This window comes from Stigmatopora argus, chromosome 6 (assembly GCF_051989625.1).
Source record: "Stigmatopora argus isolate UIUO_Sarg chromosome 6, RoL_Sarg_1.0, whole genome shotgun sequence".
NCBI lineage: Eukaryota > Metazoa > Chordata > Actinopteri > Syngnathiformes > Syngnathidae > Stigmatopora > Stigmatopora argus.
Genome location: NC_135392.1, coordinates 11,057,420 through 11,075,880, shown reverse-complemented (window position 1 = coordinate 11,075,880; position 18,461 = coordinate 11,057,420). Strand labels below are relative to the sequence as shown.

The 18,461-nt window shown below is 39.3% G+C and overlaps 2 protein-coding genes across 10 annotated transcripts in view; both read left to right on the top strand.

The window, feature by feature from the left end:
- Positions 1-10,125, top strand: part of plxna1b (plexin A1b) — a 145,354-nt gene extending 135,229 nt beyond the window's left edge. For all 8 annotated transcript variants that reach the window (XR_013300516.1, XR_013300515.1, XR_013300514.1 and 5 more), the window contains 2 exons: positions 2,084-2,581; positions 7,853-10,125. The gene's annotated coding sequence lies outside the window, so the exon portion shown is untranslated. The remainder of the gene's footprint in view (positions 1-2,083; positions 2,582-7,852) is intronic.
- A 1,465-nt stretch (positions 10,126-11,590) lies between these two features.
- On the top strand, positions 11,591-14,331 carry LOC144075803 (ubiquitin-like FUBI-ribosomal protein eS30 fusion protein). 2 transcript variants are annotated; one of them, XM_077603208.1, is made up of 5 exons: positions 11,591-12,394; positions 13,031-13,221; positions 13,893-13,958; positions 14,039-14,114; positions 14,209-14,331. In XM_077603208.1, exons 2-5 carry the CDS (start codon positions 13,204-13,206, stop codon positions 14,307-14,309), a joined length of 261 nt encoding a protein of 86 aa, XP_077459334.1. In that variant the 5' UTR covers positions 11,591-12,394; positions 13,031-13,203; the 3' UTR covers positions 14,310-14,331. The 2 variants fall into 2 exon arrangements, with proteins under 2 accessions (XP_077459334.1, XP_077459333.1); XM_077603207.1 differs by having other exon boundaries at positions 11,591-13,221.
- The last annotated feature ends 4,130 nt before the right edge of the window (positions 14,332-18,461 follow it).

Sequence of the window (18,461 nt, the reverse complement as noted above, 5' to 3'; positions counted from 1 at the left end):
CTGCCAGTTGCTCTTAATTAACCAACCATAGAGCATTTTTTCCCAGTGAAAATGGTGCCATGAAGGCAAAAGATCCCTAGGAAAGAAAACTCCATGGTTGTCAGCCCCAAACTTTTGTTAGCTTCTCAAATAGTTGATACAGTGTAGTAACATTATTAGTGGAAGGAAAAGGAGTCGTCAGGTATCTGATCATCCTAAAGGAGGGTCGACAGTGACATCGTTGTCTTTTCAGCCTCCTCCGCTATCCGCTTCTCTTTGGTTGCTTGCACTAGCTGAGTTTTTGTTGTGGTCTCCTGCCAGCTCCCAGACTCAAAACAACATGGTGCCTCATTCACTGCCAGATTCAAATCATATTCCTGCCAGGTAAAATCTAATAGCTACAATATCCTACTGTATTGGACACTTCTTCTGTTTTTGGCTTTGCATAACAGTGTTGGAAGTACATTGGAATGGCATTTTATTATATATATTTGTGATTTGAGTTTGGAGTTTGGGAGTTTTCCTCACAGATGTTTGTGAGTGAGTGAAGGAATGCCAATGGACAAGCTTGGGAACCATTCTCTTCATAGAATCTCTGCTCATATAAAATTCAATGTTTTTTGACAGTTCGAAATGAGTGTGTACTTGTTGACGTCTCTTGAGTTTTGTTTTATTTTTGTTTGCAATCACGCTTGCAAGTGAATTCGATCTGAAATCGTTAGGTTTTGAAATTGGTAATGGTGTGATGACACACTGTACCTTAATTATGCAAATATACCTTGCCTTTCATTTTTCCTACATGGCCACTAATATTTTAAGTGCCGAGCACAGAGAAAAACTGGCTGAAGGTTGCCACTTCCTGGATGTAAATTGTGCTGCTTCAAGCATAAAATCTAAAAATAATGAATTATTTAAATTTATGGATCTGCATTGGCTGTAGCATAGTAGATAAAATACGTTTGTGTCATGATCAGCTCCCTGTGACCTCCATCACATCACATCCTCCATTGTCCACCACAAGGCTGGCCAAAAGGCACTTTGCTCAGTTTGGTTGCCTGCCTGGTTCTCGATTGACTTCTTTGCCTTTCCTATTTGCATCACCTCCAAATGGCTGCAATTTGACCTGTGGTCTTGACACACCGTGTGCGGATGTTGGGGATGACAAACGTGTTATTTAATTAGAAATACAGAACATGTTGGAAACTCGTGACTGAAATACAGTTGGTAGACACGGAAACCCACATTTTATTTTTGTATAATTGTGAAATAGCGTAGACCAATTGTAGTCTGTCTCAATGATGTTTCAAAGACATCAGATGCAATGCCAATTCCTGCAAGCTTCCCACTGACACAGCCACTTCACCGACACCCAGAGCTAAAAGTTGGAAATGGAAATATCGAATATTCAAATTGGATCTAGTCTGCTGCATACTTATGACAATTCACATTTTGCAGAAACCCAAGCCAAGAAGTGGAACTAAATAGCTTAAAAATAAACATTCTGGGCACATTCAATGAGAATTGTTGTGTAAACATGCTAAAATGGCATCCAAGGTCATGGAAAGTAATTTGTAAAAATAATAATACTGAAGTGCCACTTCAAAATAACTGTTTACTACACCTGCAGTTGAGAATAATTAATTTTAGACAACCATTTTTTTACATGTTCTTTTAAATACATTTTATTTGTGGTTGCCAAGTGTAAATCAACGACACTAATGGAGGAAAAAAACTATTCTTTTTAAAATGTACTCACCGGCTTATTCTATGTCAATTATACATAACATGACTTAATTGGGAAAAAAAATCCTTATAAAATCTATTCATTGTTGCATTATTTGTTTATTGATTTTTTTTTAACTGAAAAAATGTAAATGTTACTGGCATAGATAAACTATATATGTGATTCTCTTGTTTGGCAGATTAACATTGTGCATAAGTAGATCACTCTGGTTTTTTTACAGTTGTATTAGGTTTTTTCCTAGAGACATAAATATGTGATTATCAAGAGACTCCTAAGAAAAGGTTTTATCACACAATTCCATAGGCTGATACAATCCAGATTTGACATTTTTCCTTCACTTCTTTGTTTTCTTGACGGCAGATTTGTGACTAACCAAGACGTGCAAGAATTGGACTGGAAATGTAGAAGCTACTGAATACCTCCGTGTGAAGTTAAGTATCACAGTAAAGGTTTGTTTGTAGAGGCGGAAAGTACAAGAAATAGGAATGCGAAACTAAGTTTGGAGGTATTGTTCTGTTTTGTCGCTCTGTTTTTCTTTTCTTTTTTCGGGTACTTCAGTGTTTTGGTAGTGTCGCAATCTTTGACAAGTCAGTGCAATGTGCCTTGATTGTTTTCGTGCCTGGCAGATATGATATTTCTTTTTCTTCCCCATCTAACTCCTACGCAGTCTTTTGCTAGAAGGTTTCTTATGTATGCTTCCACTCATGTCGGGAGTCACAGTCTATTTGATGAAGTTTTCCTTCCCTACAGAAAAACTTTAGGACTGAGGAGAGTCAAGCAAGCATCTGATGGAAAGGAATGTGAAGACATACATGGACACGCAGGCACCAAAGTCATCTTGTGCTTTCGCTGCAGCCGGTAAGTAGTCAATTCTGTTGTTTTCATCCAAACATTTTGGTCAAGACTGCTTTGTTCAAATGACTAATGCCCTGGCCAATGACTTGGGTTGTTTTTTGGGCTAAACTCCAGTAAAATATACCAGGGTTAGATGGTTAGCCTGTGGGCTCGATGTCCAAGTCAATGGCATGGGAACCAAAACAACAAGGCTTTGTTGTAAAGAAATCCTGGTGTTAATATCAGATGATAAGTGATTGGATTTTCACTCGCCAGGTTTTCTAGTGGAGTAGAGGGTCATAAATGTGAGATGTTTATCATTCAGTAAATCCAATGAGAATGGAACCCACAATTGCTTCTGAAAAGCTGATCACAGTGTTACATACATTTGGGTGCAATATTAACCCTATGGATCTGCGTGAGTCTTGATCCTTAATTGCCTTTTTATCATCGTGATAAAGATCGTGTAAAGATGTTAAAGTAAAGTAAAAGTAAAAAGAAAAGAATAGAAATGAATAAAAATGGTAAAGTAAAACTAATGGGAAAGTATAGGAGATGGGATTGGGTGAAGTACTGACTCACAAACACTTGGACCGAAATGAGCTGTTTTTTTGCGAAGTGTGAGAATGTACATTTTCCATCTCCTTCTCAATGCGCCCGCCCACCCACGCAAGCTCACACTGCAAAGCGCACAACAGTTGTGTCACTGGCATTGCAAAAGCCAGCTGCCTTATCATTGCAGCAGGTTCAATTACACGCACTTACACTCATGCACTCCAATGAGGGCATGCAAGGCAGTCGGGGCTTCTGCTGTCGTGCTATTGCTCCTTCCGACGGGGCGGACGCTGTAATGCAAAGAGACAGATTCAGGTCACTCACTCACTCCATGCGAGAATGATTCCGGAAGGAGAAAAGATGCCGCATGGAGGCGAGGGATGACGCCAAAGCATCGCTGTCTCCAAATCCTGCAGAAAGATGAAACATCATAAACAGAAGGAAAGAGAAAGACTGATTAAAAAAAGGCTAGCAAAATGGATGCCTGTTTAAAGATGCGTCGTCTGCGGGACCAAGAAGAAAAAGTGCGTAAAGAACGAGCAAGAGGTTTAGAGTTCATTGCGGATTTTTTTTTTTTTAGAAATTGTGTAAGAAGTGGGGGAGAAGGTAATTGACATGGAGGGAAAGTGACAAGCAGGAAGATGAGAGCGAAGTGTTGAATGAGGCCTGTGGGGAGAAGCCGGCAGATAAGAGAGAGGACACGTTGTCATACAGGCTGCCATTCAGCACACTCACAAGAATCTTAAATCATTCAGCACAATAGCCTGTGTAATGACAAGGGTTTGTACTCTCCTCACACGTTTTATTCATAATGTGTAGCATTTTGACTTTCTTTCATGGAGAACACCAACCACACCAGCTCTTCATTTCTCACAATGATTTTGGTGTGACAGTGCCGCCAAGGTAAACATTTAAATCAACTCAAGTAGAAAGAAGAAAGCTTCTTTCTCCTCAGAAGTCCCCGACTTTGTACTATTGTCTTACGCACAGAAGCTTTTTCGCTCTCTCGGTTTGCCCGTGTGCATGAGAGCGAGATGAGAAGATGAGGAGGAGCTGAGAAGACCGGATCATCTTTTTTTCTGGTGCCCTTCCATGTGAGGATGGTGCCGCGTGGTGAGGGTGAGGGTGGGGGTGTTTGTTAAGAAGACAGGTGGAGAAAGAAACTCAAACTCGGCTGCCTATTCCCACCAGGAATTATCACAGCAAAGAGTTTGCGAACACGAGAAGCAGCTTTCACCTGCCTCCCCCTCACGCAACGTAACATCAACTTGTGGTTCAACTATTTTTTTCCAGAAAACTTTGACAAGAGAGCAGAAGAAAGCATTGCAGTCAGAACCCGCTGCTGCACTACGCTAGTTTCTCGACGCGCTAAAACACAACACTATATCAAAAGTCACTCAGGCGTAGAGATGCTGCCTTGTTTTTCTTTTACCAGCAAATCTTCTGGATGGGTTGGAGGCGTCATCTTGGGTGCGGTTTGGTGTGGTGATGACCACTTGCATACTTGAATACTAGCATTCAATGAAACATGACAGAATCAAGCATTACTGCAATAGGTGATTAATATCATTATGGGAAAACTGATTAGGTTTGGATTTAGTTGAAAACTGATGTCAGACCTGAGCAACATATATGATTTTTCAAACTCTTGCCGAGTGTTATATAGTAGTCTTATTACGTGTTTTTGCACTTTCTCACATTCAAGGTTGGATTGCTGCTTCATCTTTAATTTTTATAACCTTGAAGGGTTTAAAAAATGTTTAATTACAATTCTGACTTAAGTGCTGTGCAAGCACTGTCTAGTGACACATTCTGACAAAAAGATGTTCGGTACACTTTGATCAATACAATTGGCCCATTTTTCCAGCACCAACATGCTATGGATCCCAGCTCGGTGTAGTGTTGTCATATAATCTCTGCTTTAGCCCCCTGGGTCTTTTGAATAAGAATAAAACCAGGAGTGTTTTGTTTTCTTTCCCTTCAGCCTTTGCAGTTGGTACTATAAATAACCTGAACTTAGAGTTAGAAGCCAAAGTAAAAGTTGGAGCACAAAATGCTATGTGATTTTTTTTTTTTAAAGTTGCTCACTTTTGTCATATCTTTTGTTGCCCCTTCCCAATTGAACAAGTCCCTCTGCACCAAATCATGTGTGCACACACTCTGACATTTTAAGGTTGCTTTCTTCTCTGTTTTGTGGTGAAGTCTTCAACATGACTTGTGACATGACATCAACAACTTTAGAGCCAATTATGTCAGCACAGGATGGCAGAGTGTAACTCACAAACCTGAGAACAGACTCCATTTCAGTCAGAATCATCTTTGTTTCTTTGAAATGAGCACAAGTTGTTTTTTTGTTTTTTTTCCGTTGAGGCAGAAGGAAAGAACGTCATGTGCTCTCACAGTGTTTTGCTTCTCTATGGGGAATTCTGAGCATTCACTGTGTGCATGTTGCATGTCCAATAAGATCTATGTTTAACTTTCTAGACTTGGATTGCTGTTGTTTAAGAGAAGACACATATTTTCTTTTAACAGCTTTAACAAACACATTCATTCATTGAGTTTGTGTTACAATTTTGAAACCTCTGACCACGGCAGGTATTTAACATAATACTCTCTATCTGGATCAATATGATTGTGAACATACTCGGCTTATTCGACATATTTATTCACGTTTTTCAATTTTACTGGTTATATGGCCAATGCAAAATAACGCAATTTGTAGATAGAATCTTAATCTGAGACTTGCTTGAGTTTTTTTAAGGTTTATGAGTTAAAAATAACAACATGTGTGTATTGATAGGAGAATACTGTGTGACCAGGCCAACACGACAACAATGACACCAGTTCATGTACATCTACAAGTTTATTGAAGACCCTTTTGTTCTATTTGGAGAAACAAACTTTAAGTCTGCTTTGTTGGTGTACAATCTTTAATTAGGCTGGTGATGGTTTGTTCTACCATCAAACACTTCTGACTAAATGAAGCAGCGTTTGATGCTAACTCAAATTAGATGCTTAAAGTCTTGTTTTCATTAAGACACTATTTGGGAGCACACAAAGCATCTCTGAACAGGAGAAATTGGAGCTGTAAGATTCCACTGTACAAAAAAGGTGTCACGTACACACTAGCGTTGTCTTCCCTTTTGTCACTTTGGATGAAGCCATGACCTCTGGCTTTTAGACCACGAGGAAGGAGGGTGGACGGAAGGATGGGAGTGAGGGATGAAGAGATGGCTGATGAATCATGCGGCTTCAAAAAGAACACACCTTGGACTCTGAAAAGAAGGATGAGGTCATTAGCTTTGTCCTCACCTGTGGCCTCAAAATCACACATACACACACAAACGCGTAAAAATATATTTTTTTTAAAGACACTCACTCACTCAACTTTGTTTCCTCTCTATATATTCTCTTCCACATTGTTTTGTCAGAATACAAACAGCCACAAATCTTTGTCTCTTTTGTCAGCCCAACATTATTTGGAGTGCTCCCTTTCTGTCACTTCTTCCTTTAGAAGGAATTCACTGCAATTTCCCTACTTCTGCCGCGGCAATTATATTTGCTCGTACCAATTCCGTTTCCAGGCCCATTACTGTTCAATTTTGCCCCCACCCCCTACCACCATCTTCACCTCCTATTTTCTGTAATCACATCCATTGGACCATGATCACCCCTCTTCTTTGTCATCCCCACACTTTTGACCAAGCGGATCACGCCTCTTGAGGTAGCAGAGCAGAGAAATTGCCTGTTATCAAGGGTCGATTTTTCATGCGCTTGTAAATTGCTTTGTATTGACACTCTGTCAGAGTGGGGTCGTCACAGCGGCCCGGCCGGGCCACTCGCCACCTCATGGTTGTGCCGCTGATCTCTGGGTGCTTCCGTCAGAGTGAAAAAGGTCGGGGGTGGGATGCTGGTTTGTGTGTCTTTCCCTATGTGTCCTAGTATGCACCGAATCGTAAATTACTATTGAGATTGTAGGTTTTCACATGCGTCTCTCGTGGTATGTCTGCTATGGGATGAGGGATTTGCAATCATTACAATCTTGGACGCTTTTAGTCGAATTTAATAGTTGGGTTCGGAAAACGTGCTTGTATTCCACCTGCCTCGAAAGCAAATTGGTGCTCAATTTGAGAACTTTTCTGGATCATTGCAAGGATAACTTTTTTGTGGGGCCGAGGCCACATATTTCAAGGCTCAGTACAGTTTATTGGCTAACTGATTTTTATTTCAAGATGGTTACCCCAGGAGGGCTGGGCAACTTTCAAAACGCACACTCGGGGACCTAGTTGAACCCTGGAAGAATAGCATAAGATGTCAGTTTGTTGGGGTCCTTTTAGTCTTATTCCAGAAGGGAAGGGAATTCTTCCAAACCTACACCGGGGAAACCGCTTGTTTTCTAAAATGGCAGGAATCCTGATTTTTATGGGGGGTCGATACTGTGCCATTATAATTCTGGTCCAGGGCTGTCGCCGGTTGGCATTTTTGGACTGTGCCAGGCTAGTGTAGTCCTGTTCCCATAGAAAAGTGGCATTAAATAAAACACATCAACAATTACATTGTCCGGGAGCTAATTATTTTGGTGCAAACTCGTCTTTCGAGGAGACTTGGGCGTTTTAATAAAATACAGCGGAATTGTTACTTGCTCTGTTAGGGAGATTAATTTGGAAAATTGCTATTTTGCAAGTTCCTCTTGATGAACTCTCATTGTTTAAATGACTTCTGTTTTTTCTTATTTTTCAGCTCAATCTGACAAGGAAACAATTGATTCCATTGTGCGGAAAAGGAGCGTAAATTACTGCAATAATGTGGCAGCATTTGATCAACACTACAGCATATCCTTCCTCTGAACAACTATACTTTTTTTTCTTGAGCCAGTCCCGGTTCATGGAAAATGTAGATGGAAAACTTGTGGACGAATTAAATGTCAATCAAAGAACTAATGAAAACATTCACCCTTAAAGGAGGCAATCAACCATTTATTTTTACTGCGGGTGGGAAGCCATATTACCGGACAAAAGTAATAGGAAGAACACAGTAACTCCACGATGAGTGTGGACACATTTCTTCACAGCGCCACAGTTCCAAAAGAATACAAACTGGGACGAGTGGGTGGGAACAGACAGAATGTATTCATATTTTTTTTGTGCAGCCGGGGGCTTGGCTGTGGTGCCATCTCACTGGCACGCGGTGGAAATGTCTGTGTTTCACACCCACTCTCTTGGTAACGTGGCACAATGTAGACCACGCTGGCACACATTCCTTGCCAAGTTCTTTGGTGGTGAAAAGCTGGAGTCAAAAGAGGATGGTCAGAGGCAGAGTTTGGAAGAAGGAGGTGGGCAGAGGGACAGGACACTTTGAAAAGCAATGCAAAAGAAGATGCACTATGAATGACAGTCTGCACAGGAATTCATAACCAACATGGTTATGAAGAGTAAAAAAAATGGGCTTGGCTAAGTCCAGATGCAGCATGAGGAAGGACAGAGGAAAAGACAGACTGATAAATGGGTAGAGACAAAAGAGAAATGCCTGTGAGAATTTCCTTTCTTCCTTCTGTTCCCGCTGAAGTGGAGCCAAGACGACCCCCAACGCCCACCAGCATCCATCCTCTCCACTCCACGGCCCCACCTGCTTGCCCTCCATTCCCGTAAACGTCCTCACTTCGCATTGTACACCCCTTCTTACTCACATTAAGGATGTGCTAGGCAAGATAAAATGTGCCCAATTTACTTACGTAACTTATAAACTGTATTATGAGTTAATAATGAAGTCGTATTGTCTCTGAACAGGAAGGTTCAAATGCACCAGAATTCATCACAGGCAGTTGAAAACAGTACACCATGAAGGAACTAAAATAGGCAGTTTCTTGGGTATTTTCAGATTACTTTTTTGTTAACTCCCATTTAAAATGGATTTCGCCGTCAATGGCAGTGAACGTTAAACATTCACAACCAGTCCTCTCACTTTAAATAAGGTGGATATCTACTGTTGTCATTGGCAGGCTAGTAGTTTACTTTACATTTATTTCTTGTTTAATTTTGACCGTTTTAAGTTTAATCATTTCCGGTTAATTCTAGGGCATTTTGGAGTCAATTCCTATACGTTTTTTAGATGTTTTTTTGTTAAAAACTTTGGTGGATCCATCCATATTTCACAATAATTGTACGGATGCAACATTGTGGGCCTTCACTCCCTGAATTTTTTGATAAGTAAATCAGATTTTTTTTAAATGCAGAACATGGTACATTTTAAATTTTGATCATCAAACTGTTTTTGCCCTTGGCAACAAAAGGGCCTTTTTTCTCGCAGGGATGAAAAATATTTTTGAAGCAATTGCTAGCCTGTGTTGTCTGAATTTTCGGGACGTTTTGAAGTTAGAACAGTGAGAATTGGTCAAAGTGTATGGCTTGTGCAATGTTTCAAAAGCATGGACGTGAATCAAAATATGGATATTTCGTGGGCAGCTTTGCTTTGCAAAATATCCCTCAATTAGGTGCCGGCATGTTTGGATGTATAACTGTAAAATGTTAGTAACTAGCAGATGCATCATTCATTCTTTTACTATTAATATTCCCGAACTTTCTCTCATTAGTTTAAGAAAAATCCCACTTGTCATCTTTGTTGGGAAAGTTTTTCAGCTCAAAAAAGGAGTAAATAGAAGTGACGCACAAATAAAAACTTTCCCTATTTAGTTTGTGTGTGTGTACAGTTAAAGAGAGGAAGTTGAGCCTGAAAATGCTGATCGGCATGTTTTTCATGACAAGCTTTATCAGAAACTGAAAATGAATCATTTTAGAACCAGAATAGTACATAACAATGTCTGGGATAATGAAGTTGTGATAAACCCCAGCCCTTATCTCCCGCTTACACTTGTGACCACATAATTATACTTTATATATTGGTTAAATGCATCGAAGCCCTATTTTGTTTCTGGTATTTTACCCATTACTTTGTGTAGACCAGGAAATGGGTTGAACATGGCTGTACTGACAGCATATTAAATGCCAAGATCATTTTAACCATATGTGGCCATATATATCTCATCTCATTCTCATCTCATTTTCTGAACCGCTTTATCCTCACCAGGGTCGCAGGGAGTGCTGGAGCCTATCCCAGATGACTTCGGGCCAGAGACAGGAGCACAAGGAGACGGACAACCATGCACACTCACTCATACCTAGGGGCAATTTAGAGTGACCAATCAGCCTACCATGCATGTTGTTAGAATGTGGGAGGAAACCGGAGTACCCGCAGGAAACCCACGCAGGCCCGGGGAGAAATGCAAACTCCACACAGATGGACGTGACCTGGATTTGAACCCAGGACCCCACAGCTATGAGGCCGACGTGCTAATCACTCGCGCCACCGGGTTCCATGTTAGAGTGAATATGAGGATTTTAATGATATACTGAGTTAGCGAAGATAAAAAGATGCCAGAAAACATGCTGGGGTCAAGTTTAGAAGGTCGTTGGTTACTTTGGATTTTATTGGTCCTTTTGTTATATGATGACTTACAACAGATGGCATTTGATGTTACTACTTCACAGTTAAACACACAAGTGACTTCGATCATACAAATGCTGAGTCCCGGGGACGACAGTATCAGGTTACAAAGTAAAATTGAAATGAAAAGGACAGTGAAAAAAAGTTTGGCTCAATTATCGAGTACGTAATTTTAACGCCACCAACAATAAAAAACAAAAAAATATGAATAAAAGAGGAGGTAATTGACTAATGTTAATTTAAAAATAATGCAAATATACAATATTTTTTATTAATATTTAGTAGAAATTACAATAGCATTCACCGGTTGGCTGGTGTTCACTGAAATGGGTGTCCGATGGATGACAGACACTACACTACAAGATATTAAAATGCAGCAGTAATCAGCACCATCTGCTTTCTGCCGATACTTCACGTCCAAACAAGCTTGTCAGTCAACGGTGTCTGCCATCACACAGTGAAGAAAGTGTAAGACAGAACACAAAGTAAAACAGGAAAAGGACAAATATAGCCTATAAAAAAACCTGCCTACATTTAATTTTGCTCGACTGTATCTAATTAGAATTTCCACCTAATGGGGAACTTCATTATTAATGCTTCTGTACGTGACATGAAACAAAATAGATATTTAAGATAGAATATACATACAGGCACTAGCCTATTATTTTTAGGATTTCAACTTGATGCTACCCAGTATGCGTCATATCCTTACTTTGATGAACAATATTCTTTGAGCATGGGTGAGAAAAAAGAGCTTCATTGATGTACACAATTTCATGTGCAGCCACGGAAGACATTCAAAATAATCAGATGTCTTTGAATAGTAAGTAGTTATAGTCATTATTGTTATTATTAGCCGCCAAGTTTAAAAAAAAATATTCTCCTTGACACCAATGCTGGCTTACAAAATTAACTTTGTGATTAAAATATTTAGATGCATAAGCAAGTATTGCCTCAATAGTTCATTCATTTCCCTTACTGAACAAAAAGTTGATACATACAAAAAAACTAATGTTAATGAACCACTACCTAATACAACATCATCTCCATGTCACACATGATGCCAATGAATGCTGTAAAGCTTGAGCTGTAAATACACGCAAACCCCACACTTGGCCTTATGATTTATTTATTTTTTATTTTCATTGCTTATGGATGCAGAAAGAAGGGCGCTGAGGGAATGAGAGAGGTGGCAGAGAAGCATGTTTTTGAACAGGTTGGCGATGATCACAGAGTCTTGGGGCCCCTGTTAATGACTTATTCATGGACCCTTCTGGCCCCTGACGGGCTCCTGGGAATCCTGTGGATCCAACAGATGCGAGTGGGAAAGAGTGGGCTGATGAGGCGAGAGATGTAAGAGAAGAAAAAATGTTTTTCAAAAAACTGGGAAAAAAAACAGGGTTGGAAAAGGAGGAGCAACACTGTGTCAGAGGACAAAACCAGTGGAATTGAGGTAGGGAGAAGCACCTTTGCATGAAAAGGGTGAAGGAGAACAGACAAAGTGAGCCTTCTTGGCGACCAAGTCATAACCTTCTTGCTTGTGACTCGGTGGAGGGAACCTGAGGTGCTGCACAAAGACTTGACGGCTGGCTGAGCGGCTGACGGACTGTTGGCCCACATTATCATGCGCATCTGGATCTCCACTGAAGAAGAAAGGAAATGGCCTTTCATAAACTAGAATGATGCCAATCTCAATTTGATTAAGCCCAAATGCACTGAGATTGAAATAGAGTTAACCTATCAAATATTGGCCCAATGTTCCTTGGCCCTTTGAAAGGCCCTGTAAGTATATTTTTTATCATAACTATAAATTTTTGTATTCATATATGATATTATGTGGGATGGTAGTCATTTTGCACCTTTGCCATCCTTTGTTTCACCTGCTTTTGTGTGTGACATGTTTGCAAAACACAACTTTTGGAGAAAAGCATGTCGTCAGAATGGATTTCAAATAACACACAAGATTTCAAAAGTAATGTTATAAAATAATCTGTGAGTCAGAATTTTTCCAATCAACTACATGGGCATTGTATAGTGAAAACTGCTATGTTAATCACGCCCAAGTTATTATACCACAAGCAAAATTAAAGTCACAATATGGCAGAGTACTGTCATTATTCAACAAGAATTGACTGACAAAGTAGGACAAAAATTGGTTAAACTAGGGTGAGAGGAGTGAGAATCACAGTAGAGTAATTGGATTAAACTAAACTGTCTAAACGTTAGACTGAACATTGCAAGTGTTAAGAAAAATTAATAATTGAATAAATCAAACCAAAGTGTGTCAAACTGTACAATAAATGGGTTGAAGAGCAGTTTGGAACAATAACCAAACTATTGGTGTTTTAGCTCTCGCAAAAAGTGGAGGTATCATGAAATAAAACGTTTACGTATTGCATTATGTTCCTTTTTGTGTAGATACAAACTGCAGTTGAGAGGACAAACTACTTCGGGAAGCGCGTTAAGCAAGCCACCATTTTTTCCACATTCAAGATGGCGGGATGACGTCGGCGCGGTTACGCCTATTGTCCACGCAGCTGCGCGTAAATTAAGCACATGCGCAGCATCTCGCCCTTTGAAACAGCGTTTACATGCTGTTGGACGACGAGGTAAGGCGCCGTAAGGCAAATTACTGGCCTAAGTGCATTTTTATCACGCTATAGGTAGATTTGTTAGGCATCAATTGAGCCAAAAATGCCAACAAATCTGTTAGTTTAATGCCAGCTCGAACAGACCGTCGGCAACTTAAGTTTGGGCTACTTTTCCTCACCGGCTGTGTGCCGCATGTGACTAGTTAGCTTAGCATTAGCCAACGCTTCCCATTTGACTTAAAAAGTATGTTGTCCGTTTTCTCCATTATTGAGTCGTGTAGTCGTGGGTCTTTTTAATTTAATCAAACAAGGCCGAGACATCAACGGACAGTTTGGCTAGGTAAAGGCTCACTCAAAAATGACATCCAGAGGCACATTTTAGCTCCTGGTGTGTTCTAAGTAATGATAGTTATCACTCCGAATGCTAAACACCCTTTTCCAATTTGTAATTGTTCTGTTTTCACCAAAAAAATCACTTATACAAAATTTGTTAAGCCAACTGTCTCCTAGTTGTTTACGTTAATGTTTAATCGTCTTGTCTGGTAACGGGAAAATAGCAAGGAATACTCAAACTTATTTTCATTCTTTGTCTTGATCGTTTATTTAATATCTTGTAAGATTCTTCTTTCCTGTAATAATTGTTTGTCAACTCCCAAATATCATGGCTAAATCAAATTTTCCTTGTTTAGCGTCAAGATACAGCTCTTTCTGGGTGCCCAGATCACTCACAACGTTGGTTACAGGGCCAGATCCAGGTAAAACCACCTAAGCCTATCTGTTGAATCTCCAGTCTCTAAATATGATAACATTGGCTTCTTTTTTTTGCTCGCATCAGGCCCGTGTCCAGACGATCTTCCCAGGTCACCCACTTGAAGATGATGCCTCGCTGAACACTGGCAGTCTTCTGAGAGGTACATTTATTCCTTTATTGTAGAATATCCAAGTATTCATCCAAATTAAAAGCTTAAGTACCTCAATGTGAAGTTTCACTTCCCCCTCTTATAGGTAAAGTCCAGAGTTCTCTGGTTCATGGTGGCAAAGTGAGAGGACAGACCCGCAAGGTAAGATTTTTTTTTAATTTAAGCCAACAAATAAAGGAGATTTGAGCAGCAATTGTCTTTTTTAAAACACTTGGTGAAAAAAGACCTAAAACCCTTTCATGGGTCTTTTTTTTTTTTTTAAAATAAAATTGTGTTCTGTTTCCTAAGTATTTTTTTAAAAAAAATATTCTAAGTGTGAAATTCTGCTTTCATGTGCAATTTTTTTGACTAAGTGTTGTGTTTTTAAAAATTTTATTCTAAGTGTAAAACTCTTCAATTGTGTCTATAAAAAAAATTTACTAAGTGTTTAACATTTTTCTTCTGAAAATATTTGCAGGTGGACAAAAATAAGATGGATCACATCAACTGTTCAATGTAATTTTGTGTATTAATAAAATCTTGAATACATCATGTTACTTGCATTATTTTGTTGGGTAAATGAAGAATATGACATGTATAATTTCAACAACTTTTATTTTTCCACAAAAATTGGGGCTTTCAAAGGCACCTTTGCATAAGTCATCCATCAGTGGAAATCTGGAAGAAAAAGTCAAACACATACACCAAGTCCAATATTTATAAAATAGACTGGGTACAAATTAGGTCAGTAGTTTTTTCTATCAAAAAGATATTTACCAGGAGTGCCATGTCTGTCAGCAGCCTTTCATCCCACTGCAAAAGAAGGCAAGCAAAATTTAAGCCACAGGAGGGGGAAAAAATGGAAATATTAGACATACCCCTTTGATGACTGAAATCAGTGGCTTGGTTTGCTTTTTCTTTTTGTCCAAGGCAGAAACTCAAAAATAAGAGTTAATATAACAGGGGACTCCAGTCCTCAGGGGCCTCTATCCAGTCTAATTCCCCATGTCTTCCAACACACCAAAATCAAAGGATTGTGATCAAGCCCCTGGACAGCTTGCTGATCATTTGATTCAGATGTGGTGGGAGATATGGAAAACATACTGGACAAGGGGCCCTCGAGGACTGGCGTTGGAGACCCCTGCTCTATAACGACGAGTACCAGTGAGGGGATGTTGGTATCCAAGATTGCACCAATCACCGTGTCTTGATTTGGTCAACTTGGGTGGACTCTGAAGAAAAGCAAGAGACAAATTTGGTAGGTTTAGTACACAAGAAATAAAATAAATAACCTGAAACACTTGGGTCTTACCTCATCCACAACTCCTGCCTTGATTTCTTTGGTCTTCGTCGATTTTGACAGCTTTCACCTCATCCGTCTCGATGGCTTTAAACATCTACAAAACACCAGTGTGATCATGAAATTACTTATTTAACCCTTTTGATGCACAAATGACCCATGTTCTTTCATACTGGATGAGTTTTTCAGTCCATCATTGCAAATCCTTTTTTTTTTTAAATAAATATCCCAAAAAGTCATCATTTTTGTCTTCTTGCACTGAGGAAAAAAATTGATATTTTACCATTTATAAACCCAAGTCAAAAATGACCCCTGCACTTTTGTTGAATGAATGTTTGTCAAAACCACATTTAAAAATGAGAAGGTCCAAGCCCTGAGGTCTTCCTTTGAGAAAGTGAAGGGAAAACAAGCCGAGGGTAGGTGTATGGTAATATGTCGAATATCACGGCTTTACCTTTCAGTTTTTCTAAATCGTAGATTTTTTTCTGGGGGAATTTTTTTTCATTCATAAAAATGTATAAATTCACACTGAAACTTGCAAATGGAAGCCACTCCGCTTGCTATTAGGACTCATCACTGAAGTTAAATATTATATATTTTTTTCATAAATAGGGTTGACCCTACGTCGCGGTTTTTCGTTTATCATGGCCATATCTGGTTTTCATTAACCGCGATAATCAAGGGATTGCTGTATATTCTAGAAGTATACTGATTATTCCTTAAACCTCCACTAGATGGCACTTGTCTGGGTGCGAGTTAGCCACACAGGTCTTTGCTATTAAAAAGCAACACCAAGCCAGTTAAAGTGCTTTTTCATTCAAAATTTGAATGTATCATGATGGAAAAATAATTAACAAAGCCGTGAATACTGAACGCTGATATTTAATTATTACAAGGATCGAGAACACTGAAAATATTTTAAAAAAAAAACCACTCACTTAGCTGACAAACAGCTCGTTGACGTCGACAAGTTGCTCCTTTTGGCCGTTTTGGCCACATTCTTGTATTCCATACAATCTGTGCTCGTTGAGGAACTGAAACACACAATGGAATTATTTCTTATTAAACAAAGAGCTATAGTTAACGCAATGTAGGCAATTTGATAGCAAACATTTTTCTGTCTCCATCTGCGTGGGGCTACATCACGCGATCGGCGCAACCTACCGTCAAAAAGCACTCTTAAAATGAGAACTGGGGCTTCGAAATCCCCAAATGACAACGTACCGAATGCGCTGCATTGTCCCGTGAGAGCTTTATCGGGTCTTTCTTCGGTAAATCGTCACTTCTGAGCTGCTCTGAAGCCCACTGCCTACTAGCTCATTGCTCCTGGCTCTTCCGCCTTTTTAAAAATGGCGGCCACTTGAACTCTGACCTCGACCTGACACGCAAAAAATAGGCTGTTTTTTTTTCATAATGACGTATATTAGACTAATACACGTTATTATGAGAACAATTCCGTATATTTTCTGTCTGTTTTTTTTGTGCATTTCACATCTACGCCTTCAGTATTGCTAGGTCTGAATCAATCCAACCCTCAATAACTATTTTATGGCTATAAAACCTTTACTGCAGCTACAGCTGCAACACATACAAAAAGCATCAATATTAACGTCATACAATTGAAATATTATTTAGGAATATGTATATCTGCTTGTGCAGCTCGATCCGAATACAGTTTCTACTCTTCCAATCATAGTTTGTGAAAGTGATGACGTATCCCTGCAAGGGGGCAAAATCTGGTTGGTTAAAGCAACAATTTTATCGATGCTTATTTTATGCTGAAGGGCCTGCAGAATTGACTGTGAAAGCTTCCAGGTAGATTTCTGACCCTAGCAACATATAACGGCTTAAATGTGCTTAGTTAAATGCTTAAATATAAACACACACATCTGGAAATAGTGGCCTGGTGGAGCAAGTGGTAAGTGTGTCAACCTCACAGCTCTGGGGTCCTGGGTTCAAATCCAGCTCACGTCCATCTGTGTAGAGTTTGCATGTTCTCCCTGGGCCTGTGTGGGTTTCCTCCAGGTACTTTGGTTTCCTCCCTGTGCAACCAGGGGAAAAGCAATGAAAGGAAGCTGACAGACAATTTGGAATTCTTTGATAAGTATTCATGAACAAAATATAATTAACATCAGTCTGTGATTCAGATATTTTTTTATGCCAGCAGAGAAGGCCTTGCAGGCCCTGACGGTCCACAACTAAAAGATGCAACATCAAAACATTGATGAAATTTTGGAATCTGTCTCAAATCCTCCTGGAATTTCAGACCTTGTGATGTTTTTGCACTTTTTGTTCAAACACTTGTTTACAAGGCTCCAATCGTACAATACCCCAGGTTGTTTATCTGAAATCTCTGTCTCCATCAAAGTTGTGTTCAAAGGGAAGATAAGGGCTGCGCAAATCCTTGTTAACCCGCCAGCACAACACTTCACAGCAATTTATGTGCGGCTCATGAAAAGGCAGGTAGCAGCAGTGTCTTGATGGAGTGGCAGATAGCCACAAAGAAGTGCAAGGCTTTGTATTTTTTTTCTTTGAATTGCTGAAACATGGGACAAAATTTAGAATGAGATCTATTTTAAGTGAAAGACTCTGAGATGAAATACCTCAGACTGGCTTTTGCTCTAATCTTTACTCTTTATTTGCATAATTAATGACAACATTCCTAGTTTTGCAAACATTCCATATTGACTTAAGTGACATCCAGTTTCATTGTTTGAAGAAAGATATTTTCTATTCCCATTTGCAAACTGACTAAAAATACTGCATATGGCTTTGCACATTCACTATTACATGAATTATATAAATCATAACATCACAACTTCTTTCTACCGTATATGATCAATTTACTATAATAAACAGAATCGAATATATACCACATCTAGTCATGCAACATCTTATTACAACTAAGCAAAATATTTTTTCTATAATTGTTATTTTTATGAATACAATATGCAAATTAGGACGTGGGGTTAGTTGGGCCAGTTATAGCAAAACAGAAAGTCTAAATTTGATGCATTATATTAATTCACATCTACATATCATATTGTATGGATGTCATA

Bases quoted from the DNA above. Each gene is read 5' to 3' on its own strand.
- LOC144075803 (XM_077603208.1), top strand. The intron at 13,959-14,038 runs GTAAAACCACCT...TGCTCGCATCAG, and splicing joins GGTTACAGGGCCAGATCCAG to GCCCGTGTCCAGACGATCTT. The intron at 14,115-14,208 runs GTACATTTATTC...CCCCTCTTATAG, and splicing joins CACTGGCAGTCTTCTGAGAG to GTAAAGTCCAGAGTTCTCTG.